The 13,315-nt window shown below is 49.2% G+C and overlaps 3 protein-coding genes across 3 annotated transcripts in view; 1 reads left to right on the forward strand and 2 right to left on the reverse strand.

Moving 5' to 3' along the window:
• NPLOC4 (NPL4 homolog, ubiquitin recognition factor) overlaps positions 1-1,400 on the reverse strand; it is a 54,472-nt gene extending 53,072 nt beyond the window's left edge. The window contains exon 1 of the mRNA XM_080923248.1: positions 1,215-1,400. Within this exon, the coding sequence (XP_080779374.1) occupies positions 1,215-1,229 (15 nt within the window). The 5' untranslated portion in view covers positions 1,230-1,400. The remainder of the gene's footprint in view (positions 1-1,214) is intronic.
• Positions 1,401-6,030: 4,630 nt separating this feature from the next.
• Positions 6,031-10,644, forward strand: TSPAN10 (tetraspanin 10; the record flags this gene model as incomplete). The annotated part of the gene is made up of 3 exons (XM_080922272.1): positions 6,031-6,069; positions 7,491-8,122; positions 10,317-10,644. The coding sequence occupies 3 exons, from the start codon at positions 6,031-6,033 to the stop codon at positions 10,642-10,644; spliced, it is 999 nt and encodes a 332-aa protein (XP_080778398.1).
• Positions 10,645-12,436: 1,792 nt separating this feature from the next.
• Positions 12,437-13,315, reverse strand: part of PDE6G (phosphodiesterase 6G) — a gene marked incomplete at its 5' end in the record, with an annotated part of 1,747 nt that continues 868 nt past the window's right edge. Inside the window, 2 exons of the mRNA XM_080923896.1 lie at positions 12,437-12,567; positions 13,028-13,068. Of these exons, the coding sequence (XP_080780022.1) occupies positions 12,491-12,567; positions 13,028-13,068 (118 nt within the window). The 3' untranslated portion in view covers positions 12,437-12,490. The remainder of the gene's footprint in view (positions 12,568-13,027; positions 13,069-13,315) is intronic.

The raw sequence follows: 13,315 nt of genomic DNA on the forward strand, positions 1-13,315 counted from the left end.
CTTAATTCCTCACAACCTGTCAATTGAAGACCAACTGATGCCCAAGTCAGCCTTTGGAATACCTGAGCAAACTGCTTAACCTCAGTAAAGATCATTAAAGTGGAAAGTTTAAAAAGCAGATCTACCTGCTGATACCTCACCTATTACTAGGTTGGTCATCTGTGATGGTAAATTTTAGTTTTAAAACAAAAAATCAGCCATGCTGAGGTTTCTCTGTCTCATCTGCATCCAGGATAGGAAATATAGAGAGAACTAAATGGAACTGTAAGGAAAGAGAAGCTGCCCTCAGAGAAAAGCCTTAAGTCTTAATTTGCCAGAAATGGTAGCCCTTGTCTGCAATGAGGTAGGTGTAGTGGGTGGATGTCAAGGTCAAAAACGGCCTGGGATAAAGTAGTAAGACTGTCTCAAGAAACAAAACAAAACTCAAGAGCTATACTTCCCTGAAAATCCATTGAATCCAGAGAGAAGTGATTGTTCTCAAATGCAGGAAGCCACAGTTGAGCTGTCCCAGGCCTAAGACAACCAACATGATTCCGATTCCACGAAAATCCCAAATATTCCTCAATGTTGGCCATAATTATTCTGCCAGACCAGTTTGTTACTAATATAGTTTCCCAACCCCGGCCACATTTACTTTGGAGAGAAACTCCCACAGGTTAACAACCAACTGCTTTTCCTCTTGTTTTACTGACATATTCCATGGGGTTGGGGGTGACAATCTCTACTGTCAGGCTAAAGTGAAATCAGCCTTCTTTATTATACTCCTTTAAAACAGGTAGTCATCAAGTTGTCTGTGTCAAAGAGCCAGTCCCGCCTGTTCTCGGTTTGCCCCCATGGCCGCGTCCTCTGTGGAAAAGGGGTTCCCCCTAATGATGCCCTTCTTCGGTCGACTCTTCCGGAGTGAAATCATGACGAGGCACTGCTGGGATGGGGGAGGAGAGAAGGACGCACCCGGCTTCGGGGCCTGAGAGGAGGCCGAGGTCCCTCAAAGCAACCTGCGGCAGCGGGAAGGAAGAAGGCCGCTCCACTCGGATCGTTCGGCCTCCATCCCGCCAGCCTCTCCGGGCTCGGATAGGGCAGATACCTCCTCAAAACCAGGGTGAGTGAGGAGGAGCCGCCGGCTCCGAGCACCGTCCAGCGCCGGCCCGCCCAGGACGCCCGCAAATCTGCTGCCTCATCCCGGTGCCCCGCTCCCTCCCGGCCGCCGCACTCACGATGCTCTCGGCCATGGCGGCCGATCCTGCTTCCGGGCTCGGGCCCCGGGCTGCCGCCGTCTGTCTCCCCAAGGGCCTCGCAGCCCCGGCCTCGGCCTCAGCCCCGGCCCCGGCCTCCCGCCGCCGCCGCCACCGCCGCTCCAGCTTCGCCGCCCGGCTCCGCCAGCGCCGACGTCCGGTGCTTCGCTCAACGCACTCCGCCAAGCGAAGAGAGAGGCGAAACAAGGTTCCGGCGCCTCCAACGGCCGCGCGCATGCGCAAGTGGCGCCGAGCTACTTCGGCCCCGCCACTCCCAGGCGCGCGTCTAGCGGGGACTTCTAGGCTAGGCACAGGACCCAGAAATCAGGACTGACCGACCAGAGAGGCGCATTCCTCAAAGTTCGAACAATACAAAAAAACTGCAAGGAGAGACAAGCATCGAGATCTCGCTCAAATACAACCATTCAGCAGGAGACGATATGGAAATCTCTTAAGAGGCTAAAAGCCTCCGAAATTTTGAGGGTTTTTTGTTATGGTGTTTTGGCTTTTGGATTTTTTTTTTTTTTTTCTTTTTTTTTGAGACAGGGTCTTACTGTGTAGACCAGGCTGGCTTGGAACTCACAGTGATGGGCCTGCCTCTGTGCTGGGATTGAAAGGCAGGCACCCACTTCGATGGTTCAATTTATGAGTGTTCTAAACTCTGTATTTTAGACTGTTTCTTACTATATATAACATATTTTATTGTATAATTGTATATATTATATATTATTATATGTAATATGTTATATTGAAAGAACCTATTAAGACATAGCCCTGGCTATCCTGGACATAGACCAGGCTGGCCTTGAATTTACAGAGATCTACCTAAAGCCACCACCATCCGACTAAACTTTTCTTCAAGTTTTTAATGAACATTACATGTATGAGTGTTTTGCATGCATATATTTTGCGGCGTGGCACCAGTGCCTGGTGCCTAAGAACATCAGAAGAGGTAGTTGATCCCTTGGAACTGGAGTTTCAAATGATTGAGACCTACCGTGTGGGTGCTGGGAACCAAACCAAGCCCTCTGGGTCAGTACCAAATACAGGCCCAGCCCTGACCTTGAATTTTGGATCTTCCTGTCTCCAATTCTTCATGCTGAGATTACAGGAGTGTGCCATCACACCCCATTTTGCAGATACCGGGGTGTACTGGCTGGTTTTGTGTGCCAACTTAATATAAGCTAGAGTTATCACAGAGAAAGGAGCCTCCCTTGAGGAAATGCTTCCATGAGATCCAGCTATAAGGCATTTTCTCAACTAGTGATCAAGGGTAGGAGAGTCCCTTGTGGGTGGTGCTATCCCTGGGCTGATGGTCTTGGGTTCTGTAAGAAAGCAAACTGAGCAAAACAGGGGAAGCAAGCCAGTAAAAAACATCCCTCCATGGCCTCTGCATCAGCTCCTGCTTCCTGACCTGCTTGAGTTCCAGTCCTGACTTCCTTTGGTGATGAACAGCAATGTGGACAATGTAAGCTGATTAAACCTTTTCCTCCCCAACTTGCTTCTTGGTCATGATGTTGTGTGCAGGAATAGAAACCCTGACTAAGACACTGGGGTAAAACCCAGGATTCATTCATGGTAGGAAAAACTCCCCACCGAGTCGAAAAGATACAAGTCCCATTTCGATCCTGTCTCATGTAGTGAAGCTGGTTTCCAGCCTGAAATCTTCCCATCTGCTTCCTGGGTAATGGTATCATAGGTCATCAACAGACATGGCTCCCTCTTCGTTCCATTTACCATCAGTGTCAACATCAATGTGGTAACACACATCCTGTAACCTCTGTTATTTAAATGTTTGCTTACCCATTCCATCAACAGATTTTGCTGCACTCTCACTTGGTATGTGACAAGGCCCTCACAATGGGGGTAGAGTACGGTAAGGTAAATATTTTAAAAGTGGTGCAACAGGTTCCCACGCATACTGCTCCTCTTTCCTGGCTCTCTATGACTGGGGCATGTACCGCTCTGAGTCACCTGCTCCAGGGGTCTTTCCTGGCTCTGTGACGCCTGCCCAGGGGGTCCACAGCCAGCTGTTTCGGCGTGGCACCCTGCCATGCTGCTTTCATTCACTGTTCCCTTGACCGGTTGTCACCACACCAATTCTGCACATTCCAGTTCCGTAGCAGGCTTGGTGAATCTGACCACCCCACTTTCTCTAGAACTCGATTAAGTCGACACATGATAGAACACACCACGCAATAACCGCTGATCCAATTGATAAGATATAATTTTCCCATCTAGACAGCACAGAACCTGTATACCCCATCCCTTAAAGATATCCGTAACAACCTGTATTTATGCTCAGAGAAGAATCTTAGCATCTGCTGCCATGTTGCTCCCCAAACTTCTTGCTCTTGATCTTCCCTCCCTTTCTAAAGCTTTGTTTCCACCCATCCTTTCTTCTCATCCAATGACAGACCTCGCTTTATCCTGTACCTGCCTTCCTGCATAAAGACATCATCTTCAGTAGAGGACAGAGGCTCCTGCCTTGGACCAGTTACCCCACAGGGAGATCAACTCTCGAATATGTAATATCCAGTGGGTGTTAATGACGAATACACAACCTAAGCAAGGACAGATGTGGAGGGTGAGAGAGGCTGTTCAAAATAAGATGGTAGGAGCTGGAGAGATGGCTCAACGGTTGAGAGCATTGGCTGCTCTTCCAGAGCACCCGGGTTCCATTCCCAGCACCACCATGGTGGCTCACAACCTGCTGTAACTCAAGTTCCAGGGCATCCAGTGGCCCCTTCTGGCATGAAGACTAAGCAACCATATACATAAATAAGATAGTTAGGGACCAAGTGAATCAAAGTGCATGCCAACCCAGATGACTTGAGGTTAATCTTCTAAACTCACAAAGTGAAGGAAAAACAAGTTCTTGGACATTGTCCTCTGACCTAGTATAGTGTGAGCACCCAAGCATGCGCGCGTGCACACACACACAATTTTCTTTAGGATTGGGCTGGACGATCCTAAAGATAATGATAACACACACTTTTAATCTCAGCACTTTGGAAACAGAGATAGGTGGTGTTCTGAGCTCAAGGCTAGCCTGGTTTACATAGCAAGTTCCAGGACATCCAGAGCTATACAATGAGACCCTGTCTCAAAATAAAATAATAAGATAAAATAAAGATGGTTAGGGTTGACGTGATGCAGTTTTATTGTCAGTTTGACACAACCTAAACACACCTGGAAAGAAGAAACTTGAGGTGAAGAGCGACCTTGATCACATTGATTTCTGAGGTCTTATGTGAGACCGTCCTGACTGATGGCTGTGTGGAAAGGCCCACTCCACTGTTGGTAGCACAGTATCCTGGGCAGGGAGGCCAAGCTCTGTAACAAAGCTAACTGAGCACCATTTCTACCTGAGCTGCCCTTTCACTGACTGCCAAACCCATCAGGATCTTAGTGTTTTTCCCATCCTGGCCCAGGGATAGGTACAGCCCAGGTATATGGTAACATGCCCAGCCTGAATATTTCATAGAGAGGAATTAAATATAATGCGACTTTAGCCAGGTAGTGGTGGTACATGCCTTTAATCTTAGAGACAGGAGGAACTGAGTTCAGGGTCAGCCTGGTCTACAGAATGAGTTCCGGGATATCAAGGACTACATAGAGAAACCTTGTCTTGAAGAAAAAAAAAAGCTTAACAGAACAAAAGAAAGAACCTAGAACCCTGATGCAAAAATTGTACACACAGTAGGGCTATAACTCTGTGAGGTCCAAGATTCCATCCTCAACACTGGGGGGGAGGGGAGAAGAAAAAAATGGGGGTGTTGCTGCTGCTGGAGAACACGGAGGGCTCCAGACAATAGTGATAGTGCAGCAGAGATGGGGGTGACAAAAGCCAGGACACACAAGTGCTAAGCCATTCGAGGCTAGCAAACTTGTCTGGAACATAAAGTTACAAGTCAGAACAATGGTAGATAAAGCTAAAAGCGGAGACTGAGCCTGGGGTATCCATCCAAAGCTGAAACTCAGGGTAACTGGGGTCGCAACAGCAAGGACATTTGGTATATACAGCAGGACCTTGCCTTAAACATGTCTACAGAAGGACTTCCCAGTGTCTCAAGGTTTTGTCGGCTTACAGTGACACAACAAACACACCTACAACACACACACACGCGCACACACACCCACACGCACACACCAGTCAGAAGCAGGGAGACAAGGTTGGGTAGGTCCCATGCTGTCTGTCTCCATAAAAAGTTATATAGCTCAAGCCCTTCAGACACAGGACTGGTGACCACAGCAAAACCCTGCTTCTGAGAAGCTTGGAGGGAAGGGTCATCTGGAAGGTGAGTACCGATTTGTTCTTGCTCTGGATAAACTACAAGGGTAAAATGGCTTCTGGACTGCCTGTGGGGCTCTCGGGTCTGCACTGTGGACAGGTTTTCACAGAACTGATCCTTCGAGGGTGCTCACAGAACGCCAGCTGAGCCTACAGGCCAAGACCAAAAGGGGTCTCACAGTGATGGCCATGAGTCCAGCAGGAGCAGGGCCACCTTAGCAAAGTCATGGTTGTGCAGATATCAGGGATATCCCCGGAACCAAAGCCAAGAATTATGGGTTAGAAAGACCACATGCATCTGCAGAAGCAGGGGCCTGCTGTAAGCCCTAAAATGTGACTCCTCACATGATCCCACTGTGATCGCCGTGTGGGTGGAGCTTGCAACTCTCCAGCCCTGGATTGTACAGTTCACAGAGAAGCTAAGGGACACTGTTACTCCGGGACTGTGACCTGTTCAAGAAGGACACCAGTCACTGCTCTCCGTGGCTTTCTCAATTTGTGTGGATGATGGAGGAGGAGGAAAGCAGTCCTTTGCTGTCTCAGGTGAGCCAGAATTTAATAGCCTAGCTCAGGTTGAAGATGCCTTAGCCCTAAGGTCCTCTGGGAAGCCCCTGGACCAGGTTATAGTCTACCTGAATCCTGGATCCAACCTTTAATCTAGCTGTGTGCTAGGATGTTATTAAGCAGATGCCAGTGGGTGAGTCTCTCAGATGAGGGTAGAAGCTTCACTAATCAGAAGGCCATCTTAGGTACACGTGGGTGTTAGTTAGCCTTTAAGGGGCCCTCTATAGGTCTAAAAGGAGTATCAGTTTAGGAACAGGTAAGGGCAAATGTCGTTTGAGGCTAAATATGGACTCCATGGTCTCAGACAGTCTTAATGCTGCCAGGGGTCTCTAGCAGGCTGTCCTTTTGCTCTGACAGACTCTGGCTGACAAATGACCTGCACATATTCTGCTCCAAATTCAGGGTGAAAGAGCCATCCGTGCAGCTGGACAAGCACGGGTGGCAAGGAGAGCTTCTTCCTGGTGGGACTGGGATGAATTGGGACCCTTTCCTAGACACCCTATTGTCACGGCCAAGTCAAACTGTCATTCTAAAAACCAGGTCCCACCTCCCTGTAGAGGGGCTCTCTCTTGTCTGCCTGCTCAGCTGAGCTTCCCACTGAAGGGCAAGTGTTTCTTGCCTCCTCTAGATTCCTGCCCCAGTCTATTGGCTGCTGCTCTCCCCTCCCAGGAAGGCAGGCGAGCAGGACCCAGACATTCTCTCCCTGTATCCTCTACACTAGATCCAGCATAGTGTCAATAGTTGGCCTAGTTTCGGTTGGTGTGTCTGAGATGTTGTAAAGAAATCAAGGTTGGTTTCATGTAGAAGCAGGAGAAGGGTAGTCACAGGATCTGTGTCTCAATCCCAGGCAGCCTTAGCTTGGGTGGGAAAGTCCCTCCTGTGACCACACAAAGTCACATCTGGGGGTGGGGGGTGGCACTACAGACTGATTCCAACCCAGAGACCATCCCAGGCTCAGGAGAAGCAGATCCACCTGCCACGATTCTGCCATAGGGAAGAAACAGAAATCCTGACCTGTGAATATCAAGTCTGGGCAAGAGGTCCCTCTCTCACAAGGGTATAGAAGAAAGGGATCGGGTACATCTTTTAATGGCTGATATGCCCAGTCTTTACCACAGACCTTGCAGGGTGCTGTCATTACACTGTCATAATGGAGGTTGGCCTCACACATAGACCCTGGAAGGCAGTAAACTAGGACCCTCACTGCCCTTTTAGGCCACAAGTCCTCAGGCCCCAAACTATCCAATTCTTCAAGTCTTCACTTCCTCCCACAAGCTTCCTCTAAGCTACCACAGCCTCTTAGCCTCTCTCTGGCGAGGCCTCACCCCAGCTCAAGGTCCCAGAGTCTGAGCGACTGAGGTCTCACCACTGCATACCCTAAGTTTCCTTTCCTTCTGCAGGACACTGGTGGCCGAGAGCACCCGCCCACCAGGAACAGTCTACCTACTCCAAATACTATGTGCCCAGCACTCCAGGAGAGTCGAAAAGGGATCTGGGGCTACAGATGTTGTCCTGGAGCAAGGCATCAGTCCTCAAAGGAAAGCCAGGCCTCCTCCCTCCCCCTTCCCACCGGGAGCAGCTGTGTCAAGTACCTGATTTTCCTTTCTAACTTCCTCTTCTCCCTGCCGACTCTGCTGGCCCTAGCTGCAGGGCTCTGGGGCCTGGCTGTTAAAAGGTCTCAGGGAAGTGGCTGGGATGGACCCCTGCCGACAGATCCTATGCTGGTGCTGATTCTGGGAGGCTTTGTGGTCAGTGTGGTGAGCCTGTCTGGATGTCTGGGTGCTCTCTGTGAGAACAGCTGCCTACTGCACGGCTACTGTGGGGCTGTCCTCGCTTGTCTGGCACTGGAAGCCCTGGCAGGGGCTCTAGTGGTAACCCTTTGGGACCCACTGCAGGACAGCCTGAAGTATACACTTCATGTAGCCATCATCCACTACTGGGATGACCCAGACCTGCACTTCCTCCTCGACCAAGTCCAGCTGGGGCTGCAATGCTGTGGGGTGGTATCCTACCAGGACTGGCAACAGAACCTGTGAGTGTTCCCCAAACTCCACGTGGATCAGAGAAAGGGTGGTCTACACGCCTTACTCAACCATTTGAGCATGCGTGCATACACATGTGCATGTTTTTTTTAAAACAATTAGTTGTGGCTTCAAAGATTTATTTATTTATGTATGTGACTACACTGTAGTTATTTTCAGACAGACCAGAAGAGGGCATCAGATCCCATTACAGATGGTTGTGAGTCACCATGTGTTGCTGGGAATTGAACTCAGGACCTCTGGAAGAGCAGCCAGTGTTCTTAACTACTGAGCCATCTCTCCAGACCCCACATGTATGTGTTCTTGTGTGCACTCGCAACCACATGCCTTGCACTCCTACTTCCACATACCTGTACACAAGTGTACTTGTGTAATACAAATACACTCATAAATCCTCATATACCCCTCTTATATAAACAAAAAATGAGATCTCATAGTGAGGCACACACATATTACATATACACAGACACACAAATGTGTGCGCTTACTCACGAGGTGTGGGCACTCGCCTAGGCCATGAGTCTTAAGTCTAAACAAGCCTAACTCTTGGCCAGTTCTAGGGCCCAGACTCAGCTTGTCCATGCTGTCCCTTCAGGTAGGTGTCTTCATAAAGAAGCCAAGCCAGTAGACACTAGAAAAGGTTTTTTGTTTGTTTGTTTGTTTGTTTGTTTTTTTAATCTCAGAACATGTCAGTGTCAAGAAAAATACCTTAGGGGTAGCTCAGGACACCAATCTATGACTATACGTGTATGTTCATGTGAGTGTGACTAAACTTCCAATCTAGGCACGGTGTAATGTTTTATGTTCTACTTGAGGGTCCCTGCTCTGTCTGCCTTCTCCAATACACAGACACCCTGAGTGGCACCGGTCCTGTGACATCCAGGGCAAACATCATGCTCCTTCTCTGAGGACTCTGAAGCCAGTTGATATTGAGGGACAGAGACAGAGGAGGCTCTACAGACGGATCATTTGTTCTTAGCACAACTACAATACACTGCGCTACTCTGCTCCTGGAAACACCCAGGAGAGCCTACCTGGTCCCTGAGAGTATGCCTTTCTTTTTAAAGATTTATTTATTTATTTTATGTATGATTACACTGTAGCTGTCTTAAAAAAAAAAGATTTATTTGTTTAAATTTTATGAGTACACTGTAGCTGTCTTCAGACACACCAGAAGAGGGCATCAGATCCCATTACAGATGGTTGTGAGCCAGCATGTGGTTGCTGGGAATTGAACTCAGGACCTCTGGAAGAGCAATCAGTGCTCTGACCACTGAACCACCTCTCCAGCCCTGAGAATATGCTTTGTTCATGGTTGTCAGGGCCGGTGAGTTTCCAGACTTGTGAAAAACTGCAGCTGAACCTCCTTATATCTCCAAGCCTTTGCTGCTGCCCAGGAACACCTCTACTCACTGCAGCCCCTTCTGGAAACTTCTGTGGAAGCTCAGTCCACTTCCTCTCTGACATTGCTGGCTTAATCAAACTCACAGGGTGAATGGGACAAGGTCTTGTCACCTCCTCTCCTCCAGTCACCTCATTAAACATTTGTTTGCCTGCTAAGGCAGATGCTCTACTCCACCTTCATTTCTGGTCTGCAAGCACAGCACAATGAAAGGAGAAACTGGTGTGTGTGTGTGTGTGTGTGTGTGTGTGTGTGTGTGTGTGTGTATACATATACATATGCTTCTTCATATTCAAGTGTGTGTGTGTGCATGTGTGTGTTTGTGTGTGAGTGCGCCTCTGTGTCTATGTCTGTGTGTGTCTGTGTGTGTGTGCCTCTGTGTCTATGTGTGTGTGTCTGTGTGTGAGTGTGCCTCTGTGTCTATGTTTGTGTGTGTGTTTGTGTGTGTGTGTGTGCCTCTGTGTCTATGTCTGTGTGTTTGTGTGTGTGTGCCTCTGTGTCTATGTCTGTGTGTTTGTGTGTGTGTGCCTCTGTGTCTATGTCTGTGTGTGTGTGCCTCTGTGTCTATGTGTGTGTGTGTCTGTGTGCCTCTGTGTCTATGTCTGTGTGTGTCTGTGTGTGTGTGCCTCTGTGTCTGTTTGTGTGTGTCTGTGTGTGTGTGCCTCTGTGTCTATGTCTGTGTGTCTGTGTGTGTGTGTCTGTTTGAGAGAGAGTGTGTATGTGTGTGGGGGGAGATAGAAGGCAGGTTTTCTCTCCAGGACTAAACCTTGTGTCCTCTGCAGGTACTTTAACTGCAGCTCTCCTGGGGTGCAAGCCTGCAGCCTCCCTGCCTCCTGCTGCATCAACCCCCAGGAAGATGGAGCTGTAGTGAACACTCAGTGTGGTTTGGGGGCATTGTACCTGGACCAGGATGTAGCTGGACGAGTAGTGTACCTGCAGGGCTGCTGGCCTGTGCTGCAAGAATGGCTTCGAGGGAATATTGGTGCCATAGGTGGCTGTGCTGTGGCTGTTGTCATGATCCAAGGGACTGAACTCCTGTTGGCTGCCTGTCTGCTAAGGGCCCTAGCTGTTCACAAAGCAGCAGAGGACATAGAACCAGGCCCTCTGTGAGCCGCTAGTACTATCTTCCCCACAGAGCAGAGCTGAGGGGACTGCAAAGCTTCTCTCCACCTCCCGGGAAGGTGACAGACCCCTGGGCTTCCACTCCTGGCCCTGACTTCTTTGCTACATCTATCAGTTCCCAGGGCTCCCCTAGATGGCCTCTGTGCTGGTCCAAATTCACTCCTGATTTCTCAGGACCTAGCCAAGCCCATGGCTGTCTTTTGCAAAGGCCACTGTGGCGGTCAGCGCCCCACTAGATGGCAGGAGGAGCCAGGGCTGGGGGCTTCCTCTTCCAGCCTGATCTGTCTCACACTGACTGGCTCTAGGACCCCATTTTATCACTACTGGCTTCTCACGGGCCTCCTCTTGCTTTCTGGTCTTTGGTAGGATGTAGGGTAATGCCCAGGACACACCCAGTAGAAAACTTTTTTGGGAGGAGGAAGACTTGGTTTATTGGTGTGTCCGTTCATATTTGTATAGTAAACTACAGATCTCACAATGTCTGGGACTGTCTTTTCAAAATAAAAATGGAGACAATTCCTAGTTTTCCAGCTAGGGTTGAGTTAGCAGCAGGCAGCTCGAGCTGTTCTGATCTTATCTATAGAGTTAACATGGCCAATTTGTAAGTGGAGTCTTTATCTTTTCTTTTCTTTTTTTAAAAAAGATTTATTTATTTATTTATTATGAGTACACTGTAGCTGTCTTTAGACACACCAGAAGAGGACATCAGATTCCATTACAGATGGTTGTGAGTCACCATGTGGTTACTGGGACTTGAACTCAGGACCTCTGGAAGAACAGTCAGTGCTCTTAACCACTGAGCCATCTCTCCAGCCCTTGTTTTTTTTTTTTTTTTTTTTTTTTCTTACTTTCTTTCTTCCTTTTTTTTTCTTTTGACAGAACCTCATGTATCATAGCAGGCTAGCCTTGAACTCCCCATGTAGCACAGGATGACCAATCTTCAGCACTCTCCTGCCTCCAGCTCTCCAGTGCTTGGATTACCAGTGTGTACCACCACGCCCAGCACAGAGGGTCCTTCTGAAAGCCATTTTCTGGTCATTCCCAAAGAATAAAAAACATTTACCCTAAGTATTGTGGGTGCGTTGGGATGAATTTGCCCATATACCTTACCCGTGTGTGGAGTCCTCCGGATTGGCTAGGCCATGGGGTACTCATTAGGTGCCGTGTTTAAGTTTCTAGTCTTTGTCCTCTCCCATCCTTCTTGAAAAATATGCGTCACTGACTATGGCCACCAGAAGTGAGGGTCATGGCCAGGCTCACATGACCAGAACCCCTAAGCCTCTGTGGAGAATGGGATCAGCGGGGTTTTTCTATTTCTCTTCTGGCCAGTCCTTCCTACCTCCACCTGCCCTGGTCCTTCCTTCATGGTGCCGATAAAGCAACAGCTCTCTGTCAGTGCATTTCAGATAAGCAAGAGCATGCTCATTTTATTTTGAAATAGGGACAAGGGACACAGGTATGTTGGGAAGGTTGGTGGAATGGGTAGGGTAGCTTAGTCTCTCTGGCCACATCACCCCAGGACAGTGACCCACCCCAAGACACACATCTGGAAGGGCTGCGAGGTAGAGGAGCTTTCTTACCCTCAGAAGGCAATTCAGGGAAACATTACTGGGGAGTCCAACCCTGCATTACAACTGCAAAAAGGACAGGAGGTGGGGCTGATCAGTGACTTCAGGTCAACAGGGTGTCCTGTGGGAAGCTGTAGACTCTCAGTATCTGGTGTCAGGGCCTGAGGCTGTCCCAGGGGAGGCCAGGGTAACCTGGCTAGGGTTTACAGAGGGTGGAGTAGGTCTTCAGCAGGTAGCTTCCATAGGGCTCACGTAGCAGGGACTGACTAAATGATGCCATACTGGGCCAGCTCATGCAGCTCTAGGTGGTTGAAGGCCTCCCAAGGGCAGATGACGGTGATATCTGCAAGAAAGGTGTGATTAAAAAGACTCTGTGACCCCGGAGTCACCCACGTCTCCCTGCCTTGCTTTCCTGCTTTCCGCTCCTCAAATGAAAGCATTAGCTGCCTAGGAGGAGAGTCTAGACTACGGTTACCAATTTCCTCCCAGGCAGCAAGCACCAGCTTTATATTCTGGATCTTGCTTCTAGTAGAGAAGAATTTTGTAGGCCCAAATCGTGAGCTCAAGGGGCCCTTTGCCAAAGTCAGAGGGAGAAGCAAATGTTTCTCCTGTGCCCGGTGAGCCCACCCCATGGGAAAACCCTTCTCAGTGGAATCTGAAGCTTGATGTTGGGAGAGAATTAGGGGATGGAAGGGGAGGCAGGGTAAGCAATAAACAGAAATCTAGGACCTATGGGGATATGTCTGAGGGATGTAGAGGACTTAGTAAGGCTGTGCAGATACAACATTCCCAGGCTGCCATACCTGTTCCCAGGCCTTCCATCCCAGGGATGTCATCCCCAAACCTGCAAGGACAGACTTGTTAAGGACCTTATCTCCAGGTCTAGATTTAGCCACCCCTGGAACCCAGACTGAAGGTCTCCTTGCCTACATCGGCTACTGGACAGGATCTGAGGGCTCCCCTCCACCACCCCGTGCCTAGTGTGCTTCCCCGAGAGCCACAAGCCGAGGATCAGGGAAGGAAGGGTGAGCGAGCAAATGGACAGGCACGACCACTGTATTGCCTGGGTGAGCGTGGGCTGTGGGTCCCTG

This window comes from Micromys minutus (genome assembly GCF_963924665.1).
Source record: "Micromys minutus genome assembly, chromosome: 10".
Lineage (NCBI taxonomy): Eukaryota > Metazoa > Chordata > Mammalia > Rodentia > Muridae > Micromys > Micromys minutus.